Source organism: Neovison vison, chromosome 2, assembly GCF_020171115.1.
Source record: "Neovison vison isolate M4711 chromosome 2, ASM_NN_V1, whole genome shotgun sequence".
Taxonomy (NCBI): domain Eukaryota; kingdom Metazoa; phylum Chordata; class Mammalia; order Carnivora; family Mustelidae; genus Neogale; species Neogale vison.
This window is the reverse complement of record NC_058092.1, coordinates 14,626,613-14,651,344: the sequence shown is the minus strand read 5'-3', so window position 1 is coordinate 14,651,344 and position 24,732 is coordinate 14,626,613. Positions and strand designations below refer to the sequence as shown.

At 49.8% G+C, this 24,732-nt stretch overlaps 1 protein-coding gene across 1 annotated transcript in view; it reads right to left on the bottom strand.

The window, feature by feature from the left end:
- Window positions 1-639: 639 nt before the first annotated feature.
- Window positions 640-24,732, bottom strand: part of VWA5B1 (von Willebrand factor A domain containing 5B1) — a 37,771-nt gene continuing 13,678 nt past the window's right edge. Inside the window, exons 8-21 of the mRNA XM_044236309.1 lie at window positions 22,622-22,732; window positions 20,240-20,442; window positions 19,652-19,766; window positions 18,011-18,196; window positions 15,612-15,795; window positions 14,550-14,740; window positions 11,050-11,251; window positions 10,241-10,555; window positions 8,299-8,436; window positions 5,318-5,431; window positions 3,959-4,033; window positions 3,261-3,330; window positions 2,600-2,717; window positions 640-1,146 (exon numbers count right to left, since the gene is read on the bottom strand). Coding sequence (XP_044092244.1) covers window positions 640-1,146; window positions 2,600-2,717; window positions 3,261-3,330; window positions 3,959-4,033; window positions 5,318-5,431; window positions 8,299-8,436; window positions 10,241-10,555; window positions 11,050-11,251; window positions 14,550-14,740; window positions 15,612-15,795; window positions 18,011-18,196; window positions 19,652-19,766; window positions 20,240-20,442; window positions 22,622-22,732 — 2,529 coding nt within the window. The remainder of the gene's footprint in view (window positions 1,147-2,599; window positions 2,718-3,260; window positions 3,331-3,958; window positions 4,034-5,317; window positions 5,432-8,298; window positions 8,437-10,240; window positions 10,556-11,049; window positions 11,252-14,549; window positions 14,741-15,611; window positions 15,796-18,010; window positions 18,197-19,651; window positions 19,767-20,239; window positions 20,443-22,621; window positions 22,733-24,732) is intronic.

The window sequence follows — 24,732 nt, the reverse complement described above, 5'->3', positions numbered from 1 at the left end:
GCCTCCTGGGCCTCCCTACCTCCTCCTCTTAGACTGGAGGTCACCCACAGTCTGCAAACTGACGTACACTAGGGATTCCAAGCCCCTGGAAAAGGTCCCCGAGTGACTCTTTGTAGCATGTTGGGAAGGGGAATTCTCCAGTGGGTTTGTGAGTGGGATTTCAGGGTGCCGGACCGTCACCACGGAGACAAGGCAGTGGGCAGCGGTGGTCTCCCGTGCTTGGACATGAGCTTGCAGGTCTGGTTACTGGTAGTCTTTGGGTTCGCTCATCCACCCTTTCATTTGGGGGGGGGGGCGTTGCCCATGGGACCCTCTTCCAGAGAGAACTGGGGTTTAAGCTGTATTTTCTCTCTCCCCACCCCATAGCTGCCTGGGCATTCTTTGGAGCTTCTAGAGATCTCGTCCAACCTCCCTTACCTCACGCACTTATTTTACAGGTGGGGAAACTGAGGCCCAGACAGGGGGTAGGAGCTGGCTTGCAATCGCACAGCTAGGTGGTAGCAAAGTTGGGATTGAACTCAGGCTTCCTGACTGCCAATCCAGGGCTCTTTCTAGCAATCAGTATATTGGCTACAGCTGCAAAAGCTCCCCCCTGCCAGGCCCACACCGTCCCCTCCCTCTCCGCTCTTCCCACCCCTACTACACGTAATTCGGGTTATAGCAAAGCATGTTGAACTCCAGGTTCTCGTCCCAGTGCCGCAGGAGCACAAACAGCTGGCGGGCAGCTGCCTTGAGGGTGCCCCGCGTGCGGCCCTCGGGTACCTCCTGCTGTTCCAGCCATGAGTTCGCTTTGGCGGCCACCAGCTCCCACTCCACAAAGTAGGAGGCCGAGCTGTGCTCCAGCCACGCCAGCGCCACCACGGTGGCCCACAGCTTCCCCGTGTGTTCTACCACAGCCCTGGGCTCCCAGCCTGGCTTGCCCTCTGCCAGAGGCTCCGGGGAGAGGCTGTCGCAGGAGGGGAGCCGCACGGAGGGGCTGGTGCACCCCTGGGGACTCGGGGTCTTAGACTCCGGCTGGCGGGCGGTGAGGGACACTCGGTGGCAGGTGAAGGGTGAGGTCCACTTGAGCTTCTCCATGGGGATGTGGACGGCCTCGCAGAAGGCTTGGTTGAGCAGGAAGGCTCCGGAGGCCAGCTGCAGAGACACCTGTGTGTGGGGCAGCCCCTCAGTGGGCCTCAAACTTTTTAGACTGTGGAGCACCAGGCCGTGCAAAAGCCTGGGTCCACACAGCCCGCCCATTCATCCCCCCAGATGCCTCTCCCACCTGGGAGATCTGCAGAGTACTACAGCCAACCGAGCATCTCCAAGCTTACCCCATGGGCACCTCAGGCTGGTCAGGCCCAACCCAAGCTCTTTACTCCACACCTGCCTCTTGTCCTGTGTAGGGGGGCCCTGCTCGGGCTCTGGGATCATCCATTGCTGTTCGACAGACTCAGGGCAGCTCAACTCCCTGTCCCTCCCTCCACACTGATCAGTTTCCAAGTACCGCGGGTATACTTTCTACTCTGCTCAGCAACCCGACAGCTGCCTCCACTCCCCTCCCCTGCACCGCCCCCTCTCCTCTTTCCTGCCTTGGAAGGGTTCTAGTAAGGCATAAACCATGGAGCTCTTTGGAAGCCATCAGCGCAGTGACTTCAAGTTTCTCTTAGAATCCGCGATTTCCAGAGCACTGGCTCGTCCTCTCCCTGCCCCCAGCCCCCAGTGCTCTGGTCCCCAAGCTCTCTCCTCCCCACACTGCCGGCCACGACTCCTCACCCTTCTGGTCTCGGTCTGACCACTGCCTGGAGTCTGTGTCCCTCCGCAGCCACCACACCTCAACGCACCAAACCCGACCTCTGAGTTCACAGCACCCAAGCATCAGGAATGTCTGGTTCCTTGTCCGTGCCCCCACTAGACACCGAGAGCCATGAGCTCAGGGACTCTGTGCATCCAGTTCAGGGTCGTCTCCCAGGGTCTAGCATTGTGCCCAGCTCCACAAACACTTAAGCAAGCACAAAGCTCTGTGGCCCAGGAGCCTTGGAAATTCAACGTGACACTATGCCGCGGGCGTATAGGGACTCGGACTGTGTGGGGCAGTTCACACCGTGGCCCCTCCCCCAGCACCCTCTGATCCCCAAGCCCCACTGGGCCTCCCATGCGGTGGGGCCAGGCCCCCTTGCTCTTCAGTGCAGAGGACCCCCCACCCCCAGCTTCCCTGCTCCAGACTTGGGCTTCTCACCCTGCCACAGCATGCCTGGCTGTCTACAGCGTCACTTGCTAAACACAGTGTGTGTTCCTGCGGTGTTAATTTTACTTGCTTGTGAGCTATTTCAAGGCTTATTTTTATGTATTGGAAAATAAACACACATAGATGGTGGAGTAGAACGCAAAATTCCTGTGAATTTTTAAAGCCAAGAGAGCAGATTGCAAAGAATATTCGTGACGCTGGCGCTGGCTTCTAGCAGCACTCTTAGGCCCCCTGGCTCTTGCCCTGCTGCCTACTTGGGGGGGAAGGTCTCAGTCTTCTTCCCTTTGGGAAGGGGGACGGGTGGGCAGGAGGCTCCCAGGAAGGCCCCTCAGGGAGTGTTAGAGGCTGAGGTCTGGGGTCTGGGGCACTCACCAGCGGGATGTAGTCGAAACTCTGGGTCCCTGGGCTTGACTCTGGAGCCTTGGTCAGTGGCTTGTTCAGGAAGCCCTTGGCTGCCCGAGTCAGCAGCCTGGACTTGCTCAGACTCAGCCTGTGTGCGTGGAAGCGGGGAAGAGTGGCCAGAGCTGTCCCCTGGCGTCCCCGGTCATTCCACCCCACCCAGCGCCCGCTCAGCTGCCCCCAAAAATTCTGGGCCAGAAGGGACATGACAGATGGCTTCCCCCAACTTCCTCATTTGGCAGCTGGGGAAACTGAGGCCCAGGGAGGGGGGCTTGTGCTTCCTGAGTCCCTCAGTGAGTTAGCGGCAGCCTAGATGACGAATAGGTGAGGGTTCTTTCTGGGACCCTCTTCCGATAGCATGCTCTCGTTCAGCCCAGTGGCCAGAGAAGCTTAAGCTAGCTCTCCTGGGGGATTTGCACCTGCACAGAGACCACAGCGGTGGAGGCGGGGGGGGGCTTCCACAGTGTGAAGACTGGAAGGCGGTGTATCTGGGTAAGGGGGCCTTCTCGATACCCTTCAGATTGTTCATTTTTGTCTAAATGTCACGTTGGGCCTGCTTTCCGCCTTCCAAGCAGGAACGGCCCTGGGGAAGCAGGTGGTGGCACAGCCTACCTGGAGGGGAGACCCCACGTACCTGGATCCAAAGAGAGAGTCTGAGGTCTTGAAGGAAGAAAGGGTATTGGTGGCCAGACTGCGCAGGGGACCTGGAGAGCCAAAGAATGACAGTTGGGGCATGACAGACGACCCTGTCCAAAGGCTTCCTGCCTGGGGTTGGGGGGAACAGAGGCCCAGAGAGGAGCAGGGGGGATCCGAGCTAACCGTTAGGCTGCAGGATTGCTTTTGGTCCAGGTGGTGTGAGGAAGGATGAAATACGTATGTCCACATGTAAGAAATAGGCCTCTGAGTTTCCATGGCCGGTGGCTGTTGGTGTCTTCTGGAAGGTTACCCATGGGGGACAGTGATGGCTTCACATCAGCCCCTCCCCCATCCCTGAAAGGGGGACATTGAGTTTCCTTCCCTGGCACATTGTGGAGGCTTCTGAGCAGAGTTAGGTGGTAGAATGGTCCCTCAGCTGGGAATCGGGAAGTCTGATTCCAGGCCTGGTGTTGTTACTAACTTGCTGTGTGACCTTGGACAAGTCCCTTGACTTCTCTGAGTCTTAGTTTCCACATCTTTAGATTGAGGGTACTCCTCTATTAATCTCACGCAGGGGTGTTTTGAGGAATAAATGAACCACTGAGGACTTTGTTGAGCTAAGACACTCTCCTGGCCAGTGGGTGAGTCACTGTCCCTACCTTAACTAAGGACAGAGTCAGTTGACCACCTACTCACCTTCAGAAGCAACGTACTTCTCGCGGCCCGGGGACGTGGTCTCACCGAAGGGTGCAGTGGGGCTTTCTTCCTCATCTACAACAGATGATGAAGCCAGTGAGGCCTGAGCTCCTCTGGCCCTCCCTCTCTCACTTCTCATCCCCCCAAGGAGAGTGAAGGTCCAAATCCACACTATGTGGGGGGTGGGCCGGGAGAGCCTGCTTGCGTGCACCTTTGTCTTCCAGAGATAACACCCCTGGTCTACCCTAAGAGTCCCACACTTGCTCTCGCTCTCTCTCTCTCTCTCAAAATAAATAAATAAATTTATTAATTAAAAAAAAAAAGAAAAGAAGGGATTTGTGATTTTGATGGAAGCCATGGGCCACCAAGAACTGAGCTATGGAGAAATGAAAAGGTAAACAGAAACTTCCTCTGGACGGGAAGCCCAGCTTGCGTCAGGACTTACAGCTGCCCACCCCCCTCCACCGCTACCACCGCCCCATCCCCAGTTTGGGAGGCCCTGAGGGACCAAAGAGCTGGCAGAGCTTTTTAATTCTGGAGTTACACATTCTTCTACCCCTCACACACTGTTCCTTTTTCACCCCATCAATGTCTGTGAGAACTTTCGAGTTCCTCAGGTAAAAACTTAGTACGATCTGGGTGTCTGGCCTCGTGGCCAGGTGGGTCTTCTGATGTACTTCCCATGCACAGGAGGAGGCCGAGATCCTCACTGAACATGAGAGGGCACGAAGGAAGAAGGGATCAGGACCTGTGCAGCAGTTAGGCTGTCTTTGGAGGGACCAAAAGACATGCACGCATTCAGGACACAGAGAGTTAAAACTATTCCTGTGAGTGAGTGCCAGGTCACAAAAGGGTCAACTCATGGACACTTAAGGACCTGACAAAATCAGGCAAAGGCAGAAAGGAAGCTTCAGGAATCCTGAAAGTAGCAGATGGTGGGACCCAGACAGATGGAGCTGCCTCTCTGCTCCTCGCTTTCCCCCTTGCTTATTAGTTTTCCTGGCCTTTGGTGCCTGAGAGGACTCCAGAGATTGCCACTGAGAACAGCCCCGGGGCTGGGCAGACTTTGAAAGGGGAGAGGGGGAGGGATGGTGCGGGCACGGGGGCGGGGGGGGGGGCGGGGGGGTTCCCGGCTGCTCTCTCAGCAAAGCTGTGTTAACGGTGGTGGCGGTGGTGGCCGGCGGCACACTGAGCCTCCGAGAGTCTTGTCTGGGAGGCCTGGCCTCACCTGGGCTCTGCAAGGGGACCCAGAGCGCAGACTCAGAGCCTGGCTTCTGGGAGCCTTGGACACCAGGGTGCCTCCCAGGCTTAGGCTTAGAACACACATGAGGCAGCTCTTACTTAGGTTCTGGAATTTGCCATCTCCTGCTGCCGAGTCTTCCCCGAGCAGGGTCTGAGACCGTCCGAAGCCAGCAGCCGGGCCCCTCCTCTGTCGGGTCAGGACCTGAGAGTTGACCATCCGCCATACGGCACCTTCACAAGGATAAGGAGAGGGGGTCAGTTGGGTACAACTGTGTTCGTCCTTTGCCTTTCCCCCAGGTCAGTCACTTGTCCAGAGGCAGAAAGACATTGTACAAGGTAAGAGCATGAGCTTTGGAGCCAGAATGACCTGGGTTTGAACCTCAGTCCCATCTCTTAGTAGCTGGAGGGGGTGCTAGCCCCTCTGTGCCTCAGTTTCCTCATCTGGAAAAGGGGGATAATAACCTTGCCAGGTGCATTCTATTGCCAAGACGATGCTCAGGAAGCAGTAATGTTTTCTAGTTAGTTAAAAGGCTGGTTTTCTCAGAACATCCCATTTTTCATTCTCTCCTAATTTGTGGTCTCAGAGACCAAGGTTCCCCTTCCCCTCCCACAGGGCAGGCCCCTGGAGTCACAGGGCCTCAAACAGCACGTGTATAAAGAGAAATGAAGCTATAGCACCCTTAAGTGAGTTTTTGGGAGCTCCACTCTTGGAGAACAAAAGTCTGTAAAGTATTCCTTAAAAAAATGAGGAGTTTGGGGCGCCTGGGTGGCTCAGTGGATTAAGCCTCTGCCTTCGGCTCAGGTCATGATCTCAGGGTCCTGGGATCAAGCCCCGCATCAGGCTCTCTGCTCAGCGGGGAGCCTGCTTCCCCCCTCTCTCTGCCTGCCTCTCTGCCTACTTGTGATCTCTCTCTCTGTCAAATAAATAAATAAAATCTTTAAAAAAAATAAAAAATAAAAATAAATGAGGAGTTCTACGGGGAGGTAAGTTTGGAAGAAGCTGCAAACTAGAGTCCCTTCTCTGAGCCTCATGATGTATGTTAACATACCAAAGGCTCTGACAAGTTCTGCAGTCAAGAAAACTGTTGAGCTTTATACTAGAGTCCCTTCTCTGAGCCTTGTGATGTATGTTAACATACTAAAGGCTCTGACAAGTTCTGCAGTCAAGAAAACTGTTGAAACTTATTTAATCCAGTGCTTCCTAAATGTATTTCCTAAACTGGGACTTCCTAGTTTGCGCAGAATGGCCGTGCTCAAGACATGCACTTAGGGTCCTGGTTTCCTGAACTACACTTTGGGAAGTACTGATCCAGGTCTTAGGGGGCTGTGGGACTTAGGTTAAGACATGAACCAGCTCTCTGAACCTTCCAGGCTGTGTGTGCTACAGACGCTAGGGGGATGGTCTGAGATGGGCAGGGAGGGAGAGAATGTCATTTGGGTTGACAAAGCCCAGTGAATGAAAATATGCCTAGTGCAGCAACAGTCTGGGCCGCTGGCCAGAACCTGAAATGAGAGCAAACCAAGGAGGGAACAAGTCATCGATGGTTTTGGTGCCATAGATAAAAAGCAGCAGGAGAGGAGGGAGACGGGAACAAGGAGAGGCACATTTTGTTTTTCAACATTCTTTCAGGAGATCTGCTAAAAAAAAACAAGAAAGAAAGAAAAAGAAAGGGGAAAAAAGGAGCTGCAGAGGGTAGGAAAATGTAATTCAGGAAAGAAAAAGTACATATAGTTTATGTACCTATGAAAAGTATCTCACCAAAAAAAAAAAAACAAAACCTAAAAAAATTCCCCAGAGAGAGATTCTTCCCTTGCCTACGAGCCTGGCAGCATTTAGAAAGACAAGCAGCACACAGTGTTCGTGCAAAGCCGACCCCCTGAACGACCTTTGTAGTCAGGTCACTTTGAAAAACTTTAAAACTCATCCCAGTTTTAAACAGGCAGGCCTTTTGATCTGCAGTCTTACTTCAGAGAGTTAATTAGCCCCAAGGAGATAACCTGACAGGGGCATAAAGATGTTCTTTGGGGGCGCCTGAGTGGGTTAAGCCTCTGCCTTTGGCTTGGGTCATGATCTCAGGGTCCTGGGATTCAGCCCCGTATTGGGCTCTCTGCTCAGCAGGGAGCCTGCTCCTCACCCCCCCCCTCGCCGACCCTCTCTGCCTGCCTCTGCCTACTTGTGATCTCTGTCTGTCAAATAAATAAAATCTTTTTTAAAAAAAAAAAGATGTTCTTTGCACCATAATTTACAATAATCAAGAGGGGAGTAAAATGAAGGTCTAGTATCTGGGGGGCTCATGGGAAAGGTTCTGATAAACGTTAAGTGGTGATTGAGAGGATCAGGAGGGAGTAGACTCTGCAGCCAGGCGGCCGGATTCCAAGCCTAGCTTTGCCCCTCACTGCTGTGTGACCTTGGGCAGGGAGCTTAGCTCCCTCTGCCTCTATCTTCCCACCTGTAAAATGGGGGTAATAATAGCATCTACTTTGCAGAGCTGTGTTGAGGATTAAGACATTCGATGTAGATAAAGTGCTTTGGAATCCTGTCTAATTGATGATGAACATAGAAAACCCTGTAGCTATTGAAGTGGTGATAGACATTCACCTTCGTGGATAGATTTTTTTTTCCACACCCACATTTGGTAGAATACAGCACCTATCGGTATAATCCAACTCATGAAAAATTATCTGTCTTTTGACTTCATAGAGAGAAGTCTGGAAAGATGGTCACGCCAAGGAGGTAATGAGGTACTCATTTCTGGATGACTGTCAAGTCCAGGCATTTTTATTTATTTTATGTCTTTCTATATTTTGGAATTTTCTATGGAGAGCACACACATTGTCCCAATTGGAAGAATACAGTCAAGTCCTATTCCTTTGGTGGGAAAAAGGGAGTTGCGCTGGTTTCATTGTCCTTTGCAGAATAGTGGGTAGGCGTTCACGTACCCACCACCCTGTGGTGACTGAACCATTGGCCAGGGGCCTTTTTGCTTCTGGGCCATTCCTTGTACCCCTCTCTGCGGGTCTGTGCTCCTTTGTGTCCCAGTTCCCCTCTGCCAGCCAAGGGGGGCTGCTTGGCCCTCAGAAGAGCCCATCTGCCTTACCAGAGTTGGGGTACCCCACCACGGTGGGCAGGTACCGGCTCTTGCTCACGTCCACTGGCATGAAGACTGTATACTTGCTGATGACATTGCAGGCTTTACTGGTGTGCACAGCGTTCGCCTGATAACGGCGGCTGGACCCTGCCGAGGGAGAGGCTGGGGGTCAGTGTGTGGACCCGGAAAGTCCCAGCTGACCCAGGAATTCTGGAAGCTAAAAGAAGGACTAGACCAGTGGTCTCTGTCTTTGGGATTCCAGAAGCCCTTCAAATCAAAGGGTCTGTGCACTTGCCAGTTAAGGACATTAACCCCCACCCCCAAGATTATTAACCTCCATCATCATTTCATAAAATGAGGACATTTTAATGTAAAAGAGCTAAGACATCTAGGACAAAAAGATAGTTACACCCCTTAAATAACTTGAGTGTTATTTAAAAAAAAATCCTCTAGGGGTACCTGGTGGCTCAGTCAGTGGCCTGAGTGTGCCACCCTCAATCTTGGGGTTATGAGTTCGAGCCCCAGGTTGGGTGTAGAAATTACTTAAAAATAAAAGCTAAAAGCAAAAAGCAAAACCCCAAACCCTCTATGTCACCCGTATTCTCTATTTTAATTTTGCAGCTATCCGATAAAAACTTTGCTGCAGGATTTCATAGGTCCCCTAGCAGGGTGGGGACCTCTGGTTTGGCCTATTGGGACAATCTTGCAGAGAAGATTGAAAACCAGAGAGGGATAGCAGAAAACACAGGGTCACACAGCGAGTTAGTAATGGCCCTGGGATTAGAACTCAGGGTGCTCTGACCTCCAAACCCAAGTTCTTCCCACAAAACAGGTGAGCAGTCTCCAGAGGGTTGTGTGTTCTCTGTATCTATACCGATTGATTCTCAGTGTGCACCATCGTGATTCCAGGAATCATAGTCTTAGGAAATTTTGCCCCAATTCCTGAACTCCGTTAGTTCCCCGCCATCCCTGTTACAGGATTTCTTGGATCCCTGTATTTCTTAATAGGACAATCAGGCCAAATGCAATCAATTAATTGTGCACGCAATTAATTTGATTCATGTTGGCTTCCCCGCTAGTGCGTGCGTTAAGGATTGGAATTGTGGTGGTCACTGCACTGTTCAGCCTCGAACCTGGCCCCGAAATGATCCAAAATCAATAAATGGCGTTGAGGAATGAGTGACTGGACCAACTAGGTCTAGTGGGTTCTGTAATAAGGTGTGGTCCCAGGGGAGCAGGTCAGGGGCGATCCGGCTGGCGCCGTTGTTCTGTCTCTGGAGGCCTACGGGGGGCGCTGCAAGGAGAAGCCCTGGGAAGTGAGAAGGAATGGGTACTGCAGCAGACGGGGAAAAGGAAAGAGAGGAGAGGACAGATCACCGGATCACTAGATCACCGGATCACCGGAAGGGATGGGAGGGGTGAAGGAGCCCAGGGCTAACCGGGAGGCATCTGGGGGCTGGGTGATCGAGCGGGGCGAGAGGTGGCGGTGATCAAGGAAGGGATGGAACCCTGGGCTCAGTGTGTGTGTGTGTGTGTGTGTGTGTGTGTGGTGGGGGGCAGGGGAGGTGGAGGTTGGGACTGGTTGTGCTGGGACCGTGGGGAGTCACCGGGAGGCAATGGTTCGCGGTGGGCGGGTGGTGGGGGGGGGCGAAGAGATGGAGCCCTAGACAGTGGCCGGCTGTGGGGAGAAGGAAGTTGCTGAAGCCTGGGGAGGGGAGCAGATCACTCGTGGGTGGGCCAGGAGGAGGGTGGGGCCTTCCGCCGGACCTTATGGAGGGGGCAGGGCCCGAGGTGGGGAGGAGGAGAGAGGATCACGGTGGGGGCTGTAGGATGGGGCGTTGGGCGGGGCTGCGAGGAGGGGGCGGGCCCTGAAGTGGGGAGGGGGTTTGGGGCGGGGCTTCGAGGAGGGGCTCCCGGAGGCGGTCCGGAGCGCGCTGTCGGCGGAGCTCACCTGGCTCGATCTCGCCTTCGCGCTGCGCCAGCTGCTCGAAGTCGCGGATGATGGCGCGGGCCGCCAGGTGGTGGAAGGTCTCGCTCCACAGGTCAGCGTCGTGTGCCCCTCCCCGCTCCGGGCCGGGGGGCCCCAGCTCAAAGGTCACTTCCCACTGCAAACGTTGACTGTCACGCAAGCCCTTGACCACGGCCTTGCCCAGCACCGGGCCTGGAGTGGGGGGCCTGCCGGGATTGATCCGCTCCTCGGACTCTGCAGGGGCCTCCCAGTCCGAGGACGTCTCAGTCTCGAAGGCGGAAGGGTGATGGGACGGTTCTGCGGGCAGAGGGACAACCAGGCGGTGCTCTGAGCTGGGGCACAGAGGGTCAGCCCTCAGGGACGTCATTCCTCCCCAGGGCGCAGACATCGCGAAGCAAGTCCAGTCTTCTTCCCCCTACCCTCCACCTCGAGGAACACACGACTTCTTCCCTAGGGCAGCTGGATGGTATGGACCTGTCCCCAACATGGGGCAGACCCACCTCCAGGAATCCAGTACCGGAGGTGGCCAGATAGGGTGGGGTGGGAACACTTGGGCAGTGAAGAGTGCAGCCACAGGGACATCTGGGAGCCTCACAGCCAGCCCAAGGGCCAGGTGGGTCCGGGAAGATCAGGATTGGTGAGGTTCTCTGGCACGGACGGGCCTCTCCACCCCTCTCCCCGCCAAGGGCACAGACAAAGGCGTTTGCCCTCAATCCTATCATATGAAGCTGGGCTACAGTCAAGAATTCGTCCCTGTCCCCGATCATGTCCTAAACCTTGTAGGCACTTACCCAGGTCCCCAGGGCTACGTCTGTCTGAGGCAAGCTTCAGGCTAGACCCAAGATCTTGCTCTTTCATGGGGCTCCAGGTCTGGGCCTCCTGGCTGGAGGGCAGGCTGGGTTGGCAGCCTTGGGGCAGCAGAGAGGGCCTTCGGGCCCCTGGGCCCCGGAGTCTGGGGCCCTGGCTCAGGTCCAGACCACTGTTCAGCAAGGGCTAGGAGTGCAAGAGGGAGGGGAGGAAGCTGAGATCCTGGTGGCTGCCCCTTCCTTCCACCCCTAGCCACAGCTCTTTCTCAGGGCACCCCAGGTCCTATAGTACTGCGGGCCACATAACCTTCTCTCCACTACCCATGAGAACCATCAACACAGATAATCCCAAAGCATGGATACAGCCCAAACCATGGAAAACTGTGAAAAATCACATACCAGGGATAATATTCTAAACCCACTCTTTTTTTTTTTTTGCCATAAAGTTTAAAACTTTGTGTGTGTGTTGGAAGGAGGCTAAAATTATCAGCCTTTTCCTTATGTCTTCTCATATGTCATGCTTAAAAGGTCTTTCCCACTCAAAAAAAAATTCTAGAATTTTTATGATTTATTTTTGTTTGCTTAAATCTTTGACTCACATGAAATTTATTTTAGTGTAAAGAAATAGGAACAGACCTTTTCCTTGGTTTTCCCAGTAGTACAGCTCTCAACACCACTTCTTAAATATGGTTCATTCATTAAGTTTCTAAGGTTTATCAATCCCCCACCTGTATCCTGTCAAAGCTCACATGTACATTGGTTTTATTTCTGGACCTTCTCTTCTGTATTGTGGATTTAATCTGTCTGTTCTTGTGCTGGTACAAAAAACACCAAAAGGCCTGGGATAAACCGGGAAATAGAGCTGCAACACACATGACAAAGATCATTTTCAAGAAAAAGGTCTTATAAATCACTGGGGCAGGGAGGCAGAAGGAGACTATGGATTCAGGGTATCTATAGGCAATACATGGAAAAAGTATCCAATAAACCCATGAAAAAAAGGCTCTGCCTCATGAACATTGCTCTAAAATAAAATAAGTTATATGATTTTTTTTTCCCATCTTCCAGATTGGCAGATATTTAAACATTTGATGACGCCTACTGTGGCCAACTGGGAGACAGGGTTTCTCTTGCGGACCGTTGATGGGAGTATGAACTTGAGGCACACCTGTGGGAGGACACTTTAGCTGTGTGCCGTCTAGCAACATTAAATGTGCACAAGCTCTTTTGACCCAATGATTCCATTTTTAGAAGTTCTGTGGAAATGCACAGGAAGCGAATATCTATGTGCATGTTTGTAGATTCGTTGCAGCGTTGTTTGTAAAAGTGAATCTTTGGACATTCTCAAAATGCACATCCAATAGGGGGTGACAAATGAGTTATGGAAGATACATGCAATGGAATGCCACACAACCAACACTGAAATGAAAGAGTCAGATTTCTTCATACCAGGGTGGGAAGATGGCCAAGATCAAACATATCTTAAAAAAGTAAATTGCAACCGTTCTGTATTTTGACTGTGGAGATAGTTACAGAACTATGCGTATGTCAAAACTCACAGAACTGTTCACCAAAAAGAGGAATTTTACTGAATACCAAAGAGAGAGAGAGAGAGAAAGAATTAAAAAGACATTAAAAGAGTAAATTAGAGATTTGCGTTTGGATTTTGGAGATATCCAATGATAATTGGATATAATTGGAGATTTGCAATGTGATTATGCAAAACACATATGTGTGTTTTGTGTGTGTGTGTGTGTGTGTGTGTAGTATTTTTGGAAGGAAACATTGAAAATCAGAGGGTTTGGGCACAGGGAAGGGATAATTTTTTTACTTTATACCTGCCTGAACTGTTTGAGGGTTTTCATTGCAAACTCTGAGTAAGTAATACATACTTACTTACATAATTAAAGAATATTAAATTAATTAAAAATGAATTTTGTGCCTCCGGGAGCACATATGTTTGGTAGGGGGAAGGGGGTGGGGCAGGGGCAAAAGGCACTTGCAGGGTGAAACAGAAAAAGTTCCCCTCAGGTTTTTAGGTCAACAGTTAATCTTCGAGGTTTTCTCATCTCTATTAGGTATTTACTGGGAAGAGGATTGTGCCTCTCCATTAGATAGGGGCTCCTTAGGGCAAGGGCTAGGCTCCTCCTTCCTGTCTCCTCTGGGCCTGAGGTCCTAGAGATGGTACAAGGGTGTGGGAGAAGAAAGGGACTGGTCACTGGTCGGATGGCCTTGGTAGGAGCTGGTATTCAGCCAGATCCTGGGTTCCAAGGGGTACTTAATCCCTGTCTCCCATCAGAGGCTGGGATTCCCCTCACCCCTGCCCTACCATCATCAACACACTGAGAAACAGACGCTGCTACAGTTTCCATAGCAACGGATTAGTCTAAGATTCAGCCTTTCACCCAGCCAGAGGCTTCAGGGAGAGTGTATGTGTGTGCTCATGTGTGTGTGCGTGTGCTGGCATGTGTGTGTGCGTGTGCAGGGGAGAATTAGTTTGGAGAAGAAGCTGAGCAGACGATCAGAAAGACATGAGCAAGGATGGGCCAGGAGCAAGCAGTAGAGAACAGATGCTAAACTGCCCAGAGCTCTCACCAACGGGAGTTGCATTTAAAGGACACCTACTGTATACCAGGGGCTGCACCAGGCATTTCCTCTCTTATCAGCCATTGCCTGCAAGTCTTCCACTTAGAGTTAGCTCCCAGTCAATGCCTGCTGATGGCAGTTAGCTCAACCCACTGTACAAACTACTCTCCCCATTTCCTAGATGGAAAAGTTGGGGCTCAGAGAGGGTAAGCAACAGAGGAGCAGAGTCCACCTGACTCCAAGGTCAGTGTCTTCCAGCTGCATCAAGTGATTCCTGGTTAAGCACAGAGAAGGGCTCGCAGGGACAAGGTGGCAAAGTCTCTCCCCTTGGGAACTATAGGAGCTTATGGAAAGGCAGGGAGGGATGGTGATGGTGGATGGAAGGGGGAGAGCGAAAGGCTGCTTTTATGGAACCATCACTTACAATGACAAAGCTATATGAAACCCATTCTTAAGAAAGTGGATAAGGTATGCAGATAATAACAAACACCAATTTGGTTTAGGACAGTGTTTCTCCACCTGGTGGTTTTACCCTCTTCCCCACGGACATTTGGTAATGAGTGCAGACAGGTTTGGTTATCGTGGTTGAAGGTGGTATTCAGCTGATCGAAGCCAGGGATGCTGCCAAACATTCTACAATACACAGGACATAGCCCCTTTGAATGAGTGTCAATGGGACTGCTCCTGGCCAGCTGGTAAGTATTGTGTGTAGAGAATGGGTGATGTCACTGAATACTGGATACCATTATTATAAAGAGGCTCAAACAGATCAAGATCCAGAAAAATGAGGAAGAAGACACTCATTTTGCAGTATAAATAGTGGATCTTGTGGCTGAAGCAGGAGACAGCTCTCTCTCCAGCTATGGTCTCCCCAACTCCAACCCGCCCTGCTCAGGTACCTGCAGATCAATCTGCCACCAAGGGGCATCTGTGATGCTCTGGTTGGTGAGGTCCTGCAGCTTGGCTTTCCGAAGTGGGTATCTCTTGGCAGGCACTGTGGGGTCGCTTGCTGTGGGAGCCCTTGGGGAGGGCTTGTGGTGGGTGATCTGGTTGGTGCTGTACGCCCGCCGTCGCTGGGAGAAGTCTAGAGCTGGGTAGGGTGGTGACAAGGGGAGCCAGCAGGGTGGGGAAGAGTGGAGAAAGAGAGAGAGGCCTGCATGCTCCTGTCCTGCTTGGAAACTTCTTGCATTACCCACTGTTTGCCTGCTGAAATATTTGTAGATGTCTCACCTCCCCCGGCATTCAAAGCCTTTCGTAAACTGGTGTTCTAATCCATCTACCCAGCTACTGTCCTTTCTGCTCCTTTTTCAGTGTACCCTGTGCCTCAAATGTAAGAGATGAATAATCAATCGCGATGTGTTTTCTAGGTGTCACATTTCTACATCTTTGCTCAGCCAGTTTCTGCAGCCTGGAATCTCCTCTCCCTTCCCACATCTAAGAAGCAGTGCCCTCATTATGTCTCTGTTGATATCGTCTAACAATATGTCTTTTCTTGGGACCTCCCACAGCTTATTAAACTTCACTCTGGTCCCTGTCACTCTGCTTCTATCAATGTTAGAGCCAATTGTATCTCTTCCCCTAGGCAGAGAACTTCTGAAAGACAAGAATTCATGTTTGTATCATCTTTGTTTCCCACGCTGTGTTTGGTACTTAGCCTTAGTAGGTGATCAACAAATGCCCTATGAATGGAAATTAGCACCATAAAGAATGCAAACAGCTCTAGACCTGTCTGTACCTTCCTTCTTGCTGGGTTTCATGAGCTTAGCCAAGTTGCTTAACATGCCCAAGACTCAGTTTCATCATCTGTAAAATTGGTGAACTAGGACCCATCTTCACAGGTGCTAACTAATCAGTGAGATGGGTTCTATAAAGTGCTCTCAGCACAGAGTAAGTGCTCAGTAAAATGTAGCAATCATGGCCTCCCTGGAAAAGGGAGTGAAGACAAGGAGCAGGAGACTAACCAGGATTAGTGGTGGCATCTCCAGTGGTTGGCTGGGCATCTTTGGGCTGCCTGAGGTTGAAGTGTGACCCCATGCTCTTGGCAGAGTTTCTGGCATCAGGGCTGGGCCCCTCATCCTGGGATTGGTAGAAGACAGAGCTACTGGACCCCTGGGAGTGAAGCATGCTGTATCGTCTCCTCTTGTCCTGGAAGGAGGCAGAGAAAAGAGGGCTGGGAGTAGATGTCAGAAAGAGCATTTGTAGGGGAGGTAGGGGTAGGACAGGAGGTGGGAGACATTCTATCTTTGAGGATCTGGAATAACGGGAAAGTTTTTTCTTGCTTGAGTCATTTGGGCAGACTTCCATTTAAGAGATGGTGAATGGAACTGACTCTTCATAACATTTATATTGTTTATATTTTTAATTATCTTCTTTATTTAAAAGAATTTTTAGTGTATTCTAAATGCCACTGCTGTCTCCAAGTAGGTAACCAAAATTAACAAAATGAACCATCTGTTCCTTCCCTTCCATTCTCCATGATATAAACACACATATATATAAAACATAAGGGCTTTGGGGGTAATTTTTATTTTACAAGAAGTGGACTATATTACCTGCATTTATCAGTATCTTAATTTTGCACTTAAAACATTTTGGAAGTCCTGTATATCAGCCATTCTTTTAAACCTTTGACTGTACAATATTCAACCACTCCTTATTTTTAAGCCTTTGCTTTGGGATCCATTGTTTTTGCACCATAAAAAATTGCTGCAGTGAATCCTTTGACATAAATCCATTGCATCACTTTTATTTCTAGGTGTTAGTTTCTTAGGACAGATTTCTGGGCTGAAAAGTTATGTATTTCTAATTTCATTAGTTATTTCTATATTGCTTTCCAAAGGCGGAAAGTCATACTTAAAAACCACAATAGGCAAGGATACCCTTCCCCAAGAGCTGTGTTAGTATCAGGAGAAAACTTGGCCAGTTTTATGGGTAAGGAAAGGAGAAGGCTTTTATTTGATAGTTCCTTCCAGTGGTAGAGTCTGTTGATGATCGGATGCCTCCTAGACCTCTAAGAAGGGTCTAGATTGTTCAAAGACTGACCAACATTCTGTTTAGCATCTTCTTCCTGCTTTTGAACTCCCCACTCTCCATAACACATTAACCATTACCCCGACCGTGATTCTTAGGAGATTGTATAACATTCTAAAAGCTGGAAATATCACACACCCATTCTCACTTCTCTTGCAAGATTGAAAACACCTGTAACACAGAGCCCACACTGGGGAGGGGGTGCCCAGTTGAGATGGCTGTGTGCCATCCTGTTCGCCTTATTCCTCATCACCCTTCTTGCCTCTCTATGGACTCCGTGGTAACTGCTATCCTTCATGGTGTTTCCCCTTTTATTTTTAGAAGTTCATTTTATTCATTTTATACCTGCCAGTCCCTTTAGGCAATGAGTTGGTGACTCCTGCTTGAAAATGAAGCAAGATGACAAATCCTTCAAGCAGAAGTGGAGAGACTCACTAAAGAGAAGGGATGGGGGAATTTCAGGCAACCCCCCACATTTTAGCATGAATTCCACCTTCCTTTGAGAAGTTCCTCACTTTTATCTCACTTCTGTCACCACATACAAGAGAATGATTCGTGTGAGTAAAACACAAACTCATCTGAGGAGACATGACCTGAATAGAGCTTTTAGGGAAAGAAACCTGAGTGCGGTTGTTCTGAACAGAGTTGTTTGTCAAAAATCAGTTTGGGGAGATTATGTCAAATGTGGGGACCTGGGCCTTACGCTCAAAGACTTTTATTCAGTAGACCTGGGTTGGAGCTTGGGTTCCGCATTTTATTTATTTATTTTTTGTAAGTATTTTTTAAATGAAATTAAAATGTATTTAAATTCAATTAACATATAGCATTAGTTTCAGAGGCAGAGTTCAGAAACCCTGCATTTTACTTTATCTTTTAAAAAAATTATGTATTTATTTGAGAGAGAGAGAGTGAGAGAGCGAGCTGGGGGTGGGATGGGAAGGGAAGAGAGAATCCTGAGGCAGACTCCCCGCTTGTCATAGAGCGCCTTGTGGGATTCAGTCTCGGGACACTGAGATTAAAAACTGAGCTAAAATAAAGAGGTGGCCACTTACCCAACAGAGCCAGCCAGGCACCCCTTGGGCTCTGCATCTTAGACATGTTCTCCCAATTTTTCTACTGCAGGGAATCTTAAGAACCACGTGTTGTGAGGATAACATTTACCCAAGCAGTGTCATCCTGACTGCATGCCTACGGTCAGGCCACCAGACCCCACAACTGTAAGCCTAGACCCAATTACTTTCTAGAGGCTACCAATAGCCTTTCCAGCTAAGGGTGGCTTTGTGGGCATGGTTCCGGAACCCCACTGTTATGGAATGTCCAAGATACTTACAGATCTGGGATGGGAGATGTATAAGGAGGCATCACACACAATGCCATATCCCACCAGCCGCTCTCCGGGGAAGAGGGAGCTGGTGCTCACAGGTGAGATCAGGACCTCGGTGGTCTCAGGGAAGACCCACTCCACAGTTACATCACTCAGGACTGGGGCCATGGCCTTCTTCAGAGATTTGATCATCTGTTGGGCAGGGTCAGAACACAGGTTGGGGGTAGGTTGAGCAAGGACGTGCACAGAGGAGGAGTACAAAGACCATAGGGATATGAGCATGAGGGGGTGTGAGCAGAGAAGAAGACACACTAGGTCTTGTCCAGCAGTGAACATGCCTCTAGCTTTTAGACTACTAGAATGTCAGAGTTGGAGCAGATCTTGTTTCTCTAAGCTTAGCATTTTATAAGAAGGAGATCTAAGACCTAAAGAAAGGTTGTGACTAGCGTGGGACCCACAGAAAATTTGTGTCAAAGCAAAATTTCTCCCCATAACCTGGAGAGTGATCTTGAGCAAATTAATTTGTCTTGCTGGGCCTCTGTTTCCTTTTCTGGTAAAGTGAGTAATTTTCAACTCTCAGTGTAGCTGGGAGAATTAGCTGAGATACTGGATTTGAAGACACTACCTCATGATAGGTGTTCAATAACTGACAGCTGTGGTTAAGCATCACCTAGGCTGATTTCTTCAGATATACTGCAAAGTTGGGGGAAAATGATTTGGGAATTGTGAGAGCCATAAGGGTGCACTCCCACAACTCCTTGAGGAAGACTATGATCTTTTGCTGCAAGGAATGCAGTTAGGTGATAGTCTCCAGATGCAATGCTCCAGCATTCAAGCCAAGACCACACCTCCCTGTGGAAACCCTTCCACAATGACTGAGCTGCCCAGGTACTGGCGCAGGCATTTCAGCCTGGTTTGACTGCCTAAAGGGTAATCTTTGCTCCCGAGGTCCCTGCTGGGTTGGCTGAGACCTTGCCAGACTTGCAGTGTGAAGCTCTCCCTGCTCAGTCCTGCTTCCCTCCTTTCCTTTCACAGGTATGCATGGGTATTACAGGCTGAAGAATTCTCCTTCCTGCTTCTTTCCTCTTTTTTCTTTCACAGATATTATCCCCCAGTGAACTTCTTAAATCCTGCTCTGTCTGTGGTTCTCTGGTTCCTGGAGGATCTGGACTGACCCAAGGATTTTCAAAGTGTTGGGTTATTTGTGCCAACTGTGCAGAAAATGGAGACATGACTATAATTTCCTTGATTTCTGGGTCCTTTAAATGCTTCTGAGCCACCATTTGTCATCATCAGGAATGTGGCCAGAAATGAGCCCAAACACAACCCCATAACCACAGACGCAGTGACTCGGAAGCCCCAGTCCTACCCAGCTGGTGGCTGGAGCATGTGATCCAGTGGCTGGAGACCTGTGGGCATAGTGTCCTCTACTGACTCCAGTACAGTGATCCTGGGGACTATCTACTCTGTGGCACTGGATTGTCTCTGATCCTGGGGACTATCTCTCTGATTGTCACTGGAGTGTATAATGGCCTAGTGGGGAGCTCAGACTTGGGTGAAATGAAATCCCAACCAATGAGTTGCTGTATGACCAGTCTGGGCTTCTGAGGTACTGGCACCAGAACCCAGTGAGCTCCTTTTGCCTACCTTGGGTTGGAGCCGTTCCCCCTCCATCAGAAACTCAGCACTGCCCTTGGATACAGTTGCCAGCCCTCTCACCAGTCTGTGGCAGACGTTGGGTCCAATTCCAAAGCTATAGCACCTGGGAGAAGGGAAAGAAAGAGGCTGCTACTTCCCATCCTCTGTGTCCTCTTTGTCCCTTTTGTGGGGAAAGGGACCAAGCATGAGTGAGGAGAGCTATCTCAGAGCTGATCCTAGCATCAGGTAGAGGGTGAAAAATAAGGCAGAGAGCCATCAGTAGGCACCAACATTCACAATAGCCCATTAAATCTCACCCCAGGACAGAGTCAAAGGAGCAGGAAGGACATCTTCCCCCCTAGGCTGCCCTTTGGGAGCTATACGCAGAGGTGAGGTGTTATCGCATCCCATCTGAACTCTTGAGGGAAAGAGGCAAACTTTGAAGTCAGTTACACCAACCACCCTGGAAACAAAGCACTGTAGGAACTGGAATTCTCTCCTTTCCTTCTGGCATCCTCCATGATGCCTCAGTTCTGGCACCCCCCAGCCCAGGACAGCCCAGGATAACCAAGGCCTAGACCTTCAGCCTGTGCCCACCTGGTGGAGAAGGCATGGTTTCGCAGCAGTTCTAGCACCTTGCCGGTGTTGTTGACGGCACCGTCGGTGATCAGGAAGAGAAGCCGTGGGTGGCCTCGGCGCACTGGCTGACGGATGATCCACTTGAGCGGGGAAAGAATGTTGGTGCCCCCCATGTCAGCACGCATTCTCTGGATGTTATCACAGGCCATGGCCACGCTCTCCTGCAGGGAAGGGCCATGGAGAGGGAAGATAGTCCTCAGGATCACCATATGACACCGAAATCGTAAGTCCTTGGAGGATGAGTTCTTTGTTTCCCTAGATCTTAGCCAGGTCTCACTGAATTGACTCATGTTCCCAATTTCATCTCTGTCCCATGCACAGGAAGAAGGATAGCCACTCATTAGGTGTGATTCTGCCCAATAGCAACCCCTACGAATGCCCTAAGTGCTGTTGTCCATGGTTTGTTAACTTACTACAGTCCTTTCTTTGTTCATTAAAAATATAAACACCCGTGGAAAAGGTAGAATGGCAAGCCTCGACTGCTTAGCACAAATGAGGTGTCCTTTTCTGATGAGCGAGGCAGGAGGTCTGTAGTGGTAAGACCATTACACTAGACATCTTTTTTTTTCCAATTTATTTATTTTCAGAAAAACAGTATTCATTATTTTTTCACCACACCCAGTGCTCCATGCAAGCCGTGCCCTCTATAATACCCACCACCTGGTACCCCAACCTCCCACCCCCCCGCCACTTCAAACCCCTCAGATTGTTTTTCAGAGTCCATAGTCTCTCATGGTTCATCTCCCCTTCCAATTTACCCAAAAGCACATACCCTCCCCAATGTCCATAACCCCACCCCCCTTCTCCCAACCCCCCTCCCCCCTGCAACCCACAGTTTGTTTCGTGAGATTAAGAGTCACTTATGGTTTGTCTCCCTCCCTATCCCATCTTGTTTCATGGATTCTTCTCCTACCCACTTAAGCCCCCATGTTGCATCACCACTCCCTCATATCAGGGAGATCATATGATAGTTGTCTTTCTCCGCTTGACTTATTTCGCTAAGCATGATACGCTCTAGTTCCATCCATGTTGTCGCAAATGGCAAGATATGCAGCCATCAAAAGATACACTAGACATCTTAAGACTCAAATTCTAGCCCTGCCTGTGGTGCGAAATCCCTAGATTTAGCGCCCAATGTGGGCTTCAGATTCCCTTCCTCCTGGATCAGCATTGCGGAACCCAACTGCCCAAGTACTCCTGGCACTAGACGGATATCAGATGTTCTGCTCCTGAATCATGAAGATGCTCTTCCAAAATCTATGCTTGGGTTAATGGCATGTATCAAAAGTCTTGAAATGGATATTTACCTTCTGAGCCAATAAGACTAAGGATTTATCCCAAGGGAATCATTAAGGATGGGTGTGGAGTCTTCGCTACAAAGATGACTGAATAGAAAAATATGGAAGCAACTAGCAAGCTCAAGTAGGGATTTAGTTCAATAGGTCCCAATTTATCTGTGTAGTGAAATATTAGGCAGCCATTGAAGTTATTGTGTAGATTAATATTACTTAGATAGAAATATGCTTATGATAGACTGTTGTGTTAGAAGGTTACAGAATGGTATGGCACATCTAATACTGTCTTTATTAAAAATGTGTATAAACACAAGGAACAAGGTCTGGAGGGATTTATACTGAGCTCTTAATGGTGGTCTTTCCTTTTTTTTTTCTGATGTGATCATGGGAGACCTTTTAATTTTTCTTTTTGATTTTATCTGGTTTTAAAAATTATGGGATAATCAATATATATTACTTTTGTATTTTAAAAACCTATAAAGTTATTTTTCATGGAAACATGTTCTTCCTTTCTCCCTCCCCTCCCTTATGTTCTTTCTTCCTGTTCCTAGACCTGGACAGGATATACTCCAGTTTTGAATGTGCTGCCAGAGCCTGTGTCCTCTTGTTCTAAATTGTCATTTGAGCCTTGTGAGTTCTATTCTTAGTCCCCCTCCCCACCCATTCACTCCATAACCCCTTACCATTCACTCCTTTAGCTCAAACTTGCATGACTGTCTCGTTCTCTTGAAACAGAAGCAGGATCTATCCCCTCTCTACCCCTTCCCCGTTCCCTCTCTCCGAGCACACCCATAATTTTCCCCGAAATGGTCCTTATTATAAAGAGGAGGGATGTCAGAAGATGAGATGTCAGCTAATGGCCTACCCAGAGAGAACCTCTTGAGTTCTCTGCCGTGGGCATCACTGAGTTTCTACAAGGCAAGTGGGCAACACTGAGTTTCTACAAGCTGAGGCAGTCCTCAGTGTTACCCACTCTTTCTTTTTCTTCTTTCCCTCTGCTCCTCACCACCCACCCATTCTGGACCCAGCCCTGCCCTTGCCTTACCTCACTGTAGGTCTGACTGGAAGGGAAGAGAGTCTTAAATGTGGATCCAAACCCAATGACATTGAAGAGACAGGCTGGCATGAGGCTCTTAAGAGCTACCAGCATGGCATCCTGGTAGGCAAGAAAGGGATTTTCAGAGTTTGGGAAGGAGCTACTGGTTTTGCCACCACCCAGCAGCTAGAAGCAGCCTCTGCATGGGCTTTCCCCCCTCTGCCCACACCCAACAGTGCCTTTGCCCTCAGATCAAGAAATTTGACAGCAACCCGAGGCTGGACCAAAGCCATCATCATAATACTTCTCATCCGTGTGGCAAGTCTGACTTCTCAAAGCCCTTCTACGATGCTTGCCAGTTCCATTTCACCTCCTGCGGACCCTGAGAGGTAGGGAGAGCAGGGAGCACCTGCTTCCTTCTGCAAAAATGAAATCGACATCCAAGGGGGGGCACGTGGCTGGGTCCGGGGCACACCGTGGATGGAACAGGCTTTCGTCCAGGCCCTTCTGCATCCGACGTGCCCTACCTATGGCTAACGCTCTAGTTAACAAGCCTCTCAGGGGCAGTCGCTCCAGCTCGTATTGGTTAAACACCTGGGAGACAGTTTACATGCTTTACTTCATGTCATCCTCACTGTGAGCCTGGAGGAAGGCACAGTGTCATCCCCATTTTATACAAGAGGAAACTGAGCCACAGAGAGGGGGGATGACTCATTCGTGCACATTTTGAGAGCAGCAGAGCCCGCGCTCTAACGCGGGTCACCGTGCCTCCAGAGTCTGGGAACATTACAGGGCGCTAACCGGCTTCACTCCTCACCACCAAGAGCCCTTGATGAGGTCTGTCGAAATAAATAATCACAAAGAGGAAAGGTGGGGGGGATGGCAGGAGGGATGAAGATGATGATAGTGGTGGTGACGATGACAGCCGCAGAGAGCAAAAATAAATATCAAGTTGTTACTCTGTGCCAAGCCGCGTGTTAAGCACTTTCCATTATCTCCTTTCACCTCTGTAACATGTATTACGGCACAGTGAAGAAGAAGATACATTTTGAAGTTAGACATCCGTGGCTTTACATCCCCCTTATACCATTACTAACTTGACCTTGGACTCGTTAGGTCACTCCTTGGAGCCTCAGCTTGGCACCTAGTAAACCTTCAGGAAATGGTTACGATCACCAACCCCATGAGAAACATTAATAGCAACACCTTTGTTCTACAGAAAAGGAAACTGAATCTCAGAGAGTTAAGAAGTTGCCCTGGATCACAAAACCACAGAACAGAACAGCTTTTAAAACATAGCTCCAGGTGGGCACCTGGGTGGCTCAGTGGGTTAAGCCTCTGCCTTTGGCTCAGGTCATGATCTCAGGGTCCTGGGATCAAGCCCTGCATTGGGCTTTCTGCTCAGCAGGGAGCCTGCTTCCTCCTCCCTCTGCCTGCCTCTCTGCCTACTTGTAATCTCTTTCTCTCTCTCATTAAATTAAAAAAAAATCTTTAAAAAAACAAACAGGCAAGGGGCGCCTGGGTGGCTCAGTGGGTTAAGCCTCTGCCTTCGGCTCAGGTCATGACCCCAGGGTCCTGGGATCGAGCCCCACATCGGGCTCTCTGCTCAGCGGGGAGACTGCTTCCCCCCCTCCCCCCGCCCCGCCTGCCTCTATGCCTACTTGTGATCTCTCTGTCAAGTAAATAAATGAAATCATTTAAAAAACAAACAAACAAACAGGCAAACAAAAAACAGCTCCGAAATCATCATTCACGTTGGCTCTCTGCCATGACACAGAGCTCGGGGAGGGTGGTGGGGACTCTCCCTCATCCCAAGTAGTTTATTGATGGTACCCCAGGGACCTCAGCATGGCTTCCGAGAGACAAACTGTTTGTGTTCCAGAATCTAGAAGGAAGCAGCGACAACTGGATCTTGGCCACTTCCATAGCATATAGCCTTGCAGGCTGCATAGACCTGCGGCCCCTCTCCCATCCCCCTCTGTAAACATCAAACATTAACATCCATGTTCCCTCATCTCTTTTTGTTGCCCGTGTCAATACATTTTGTTTCTCTACAAAAGAGGTCAATATCTGCTTATTTTTTCATTAGCCACTAATGTATATTCCTGCTAGCGAGAGAC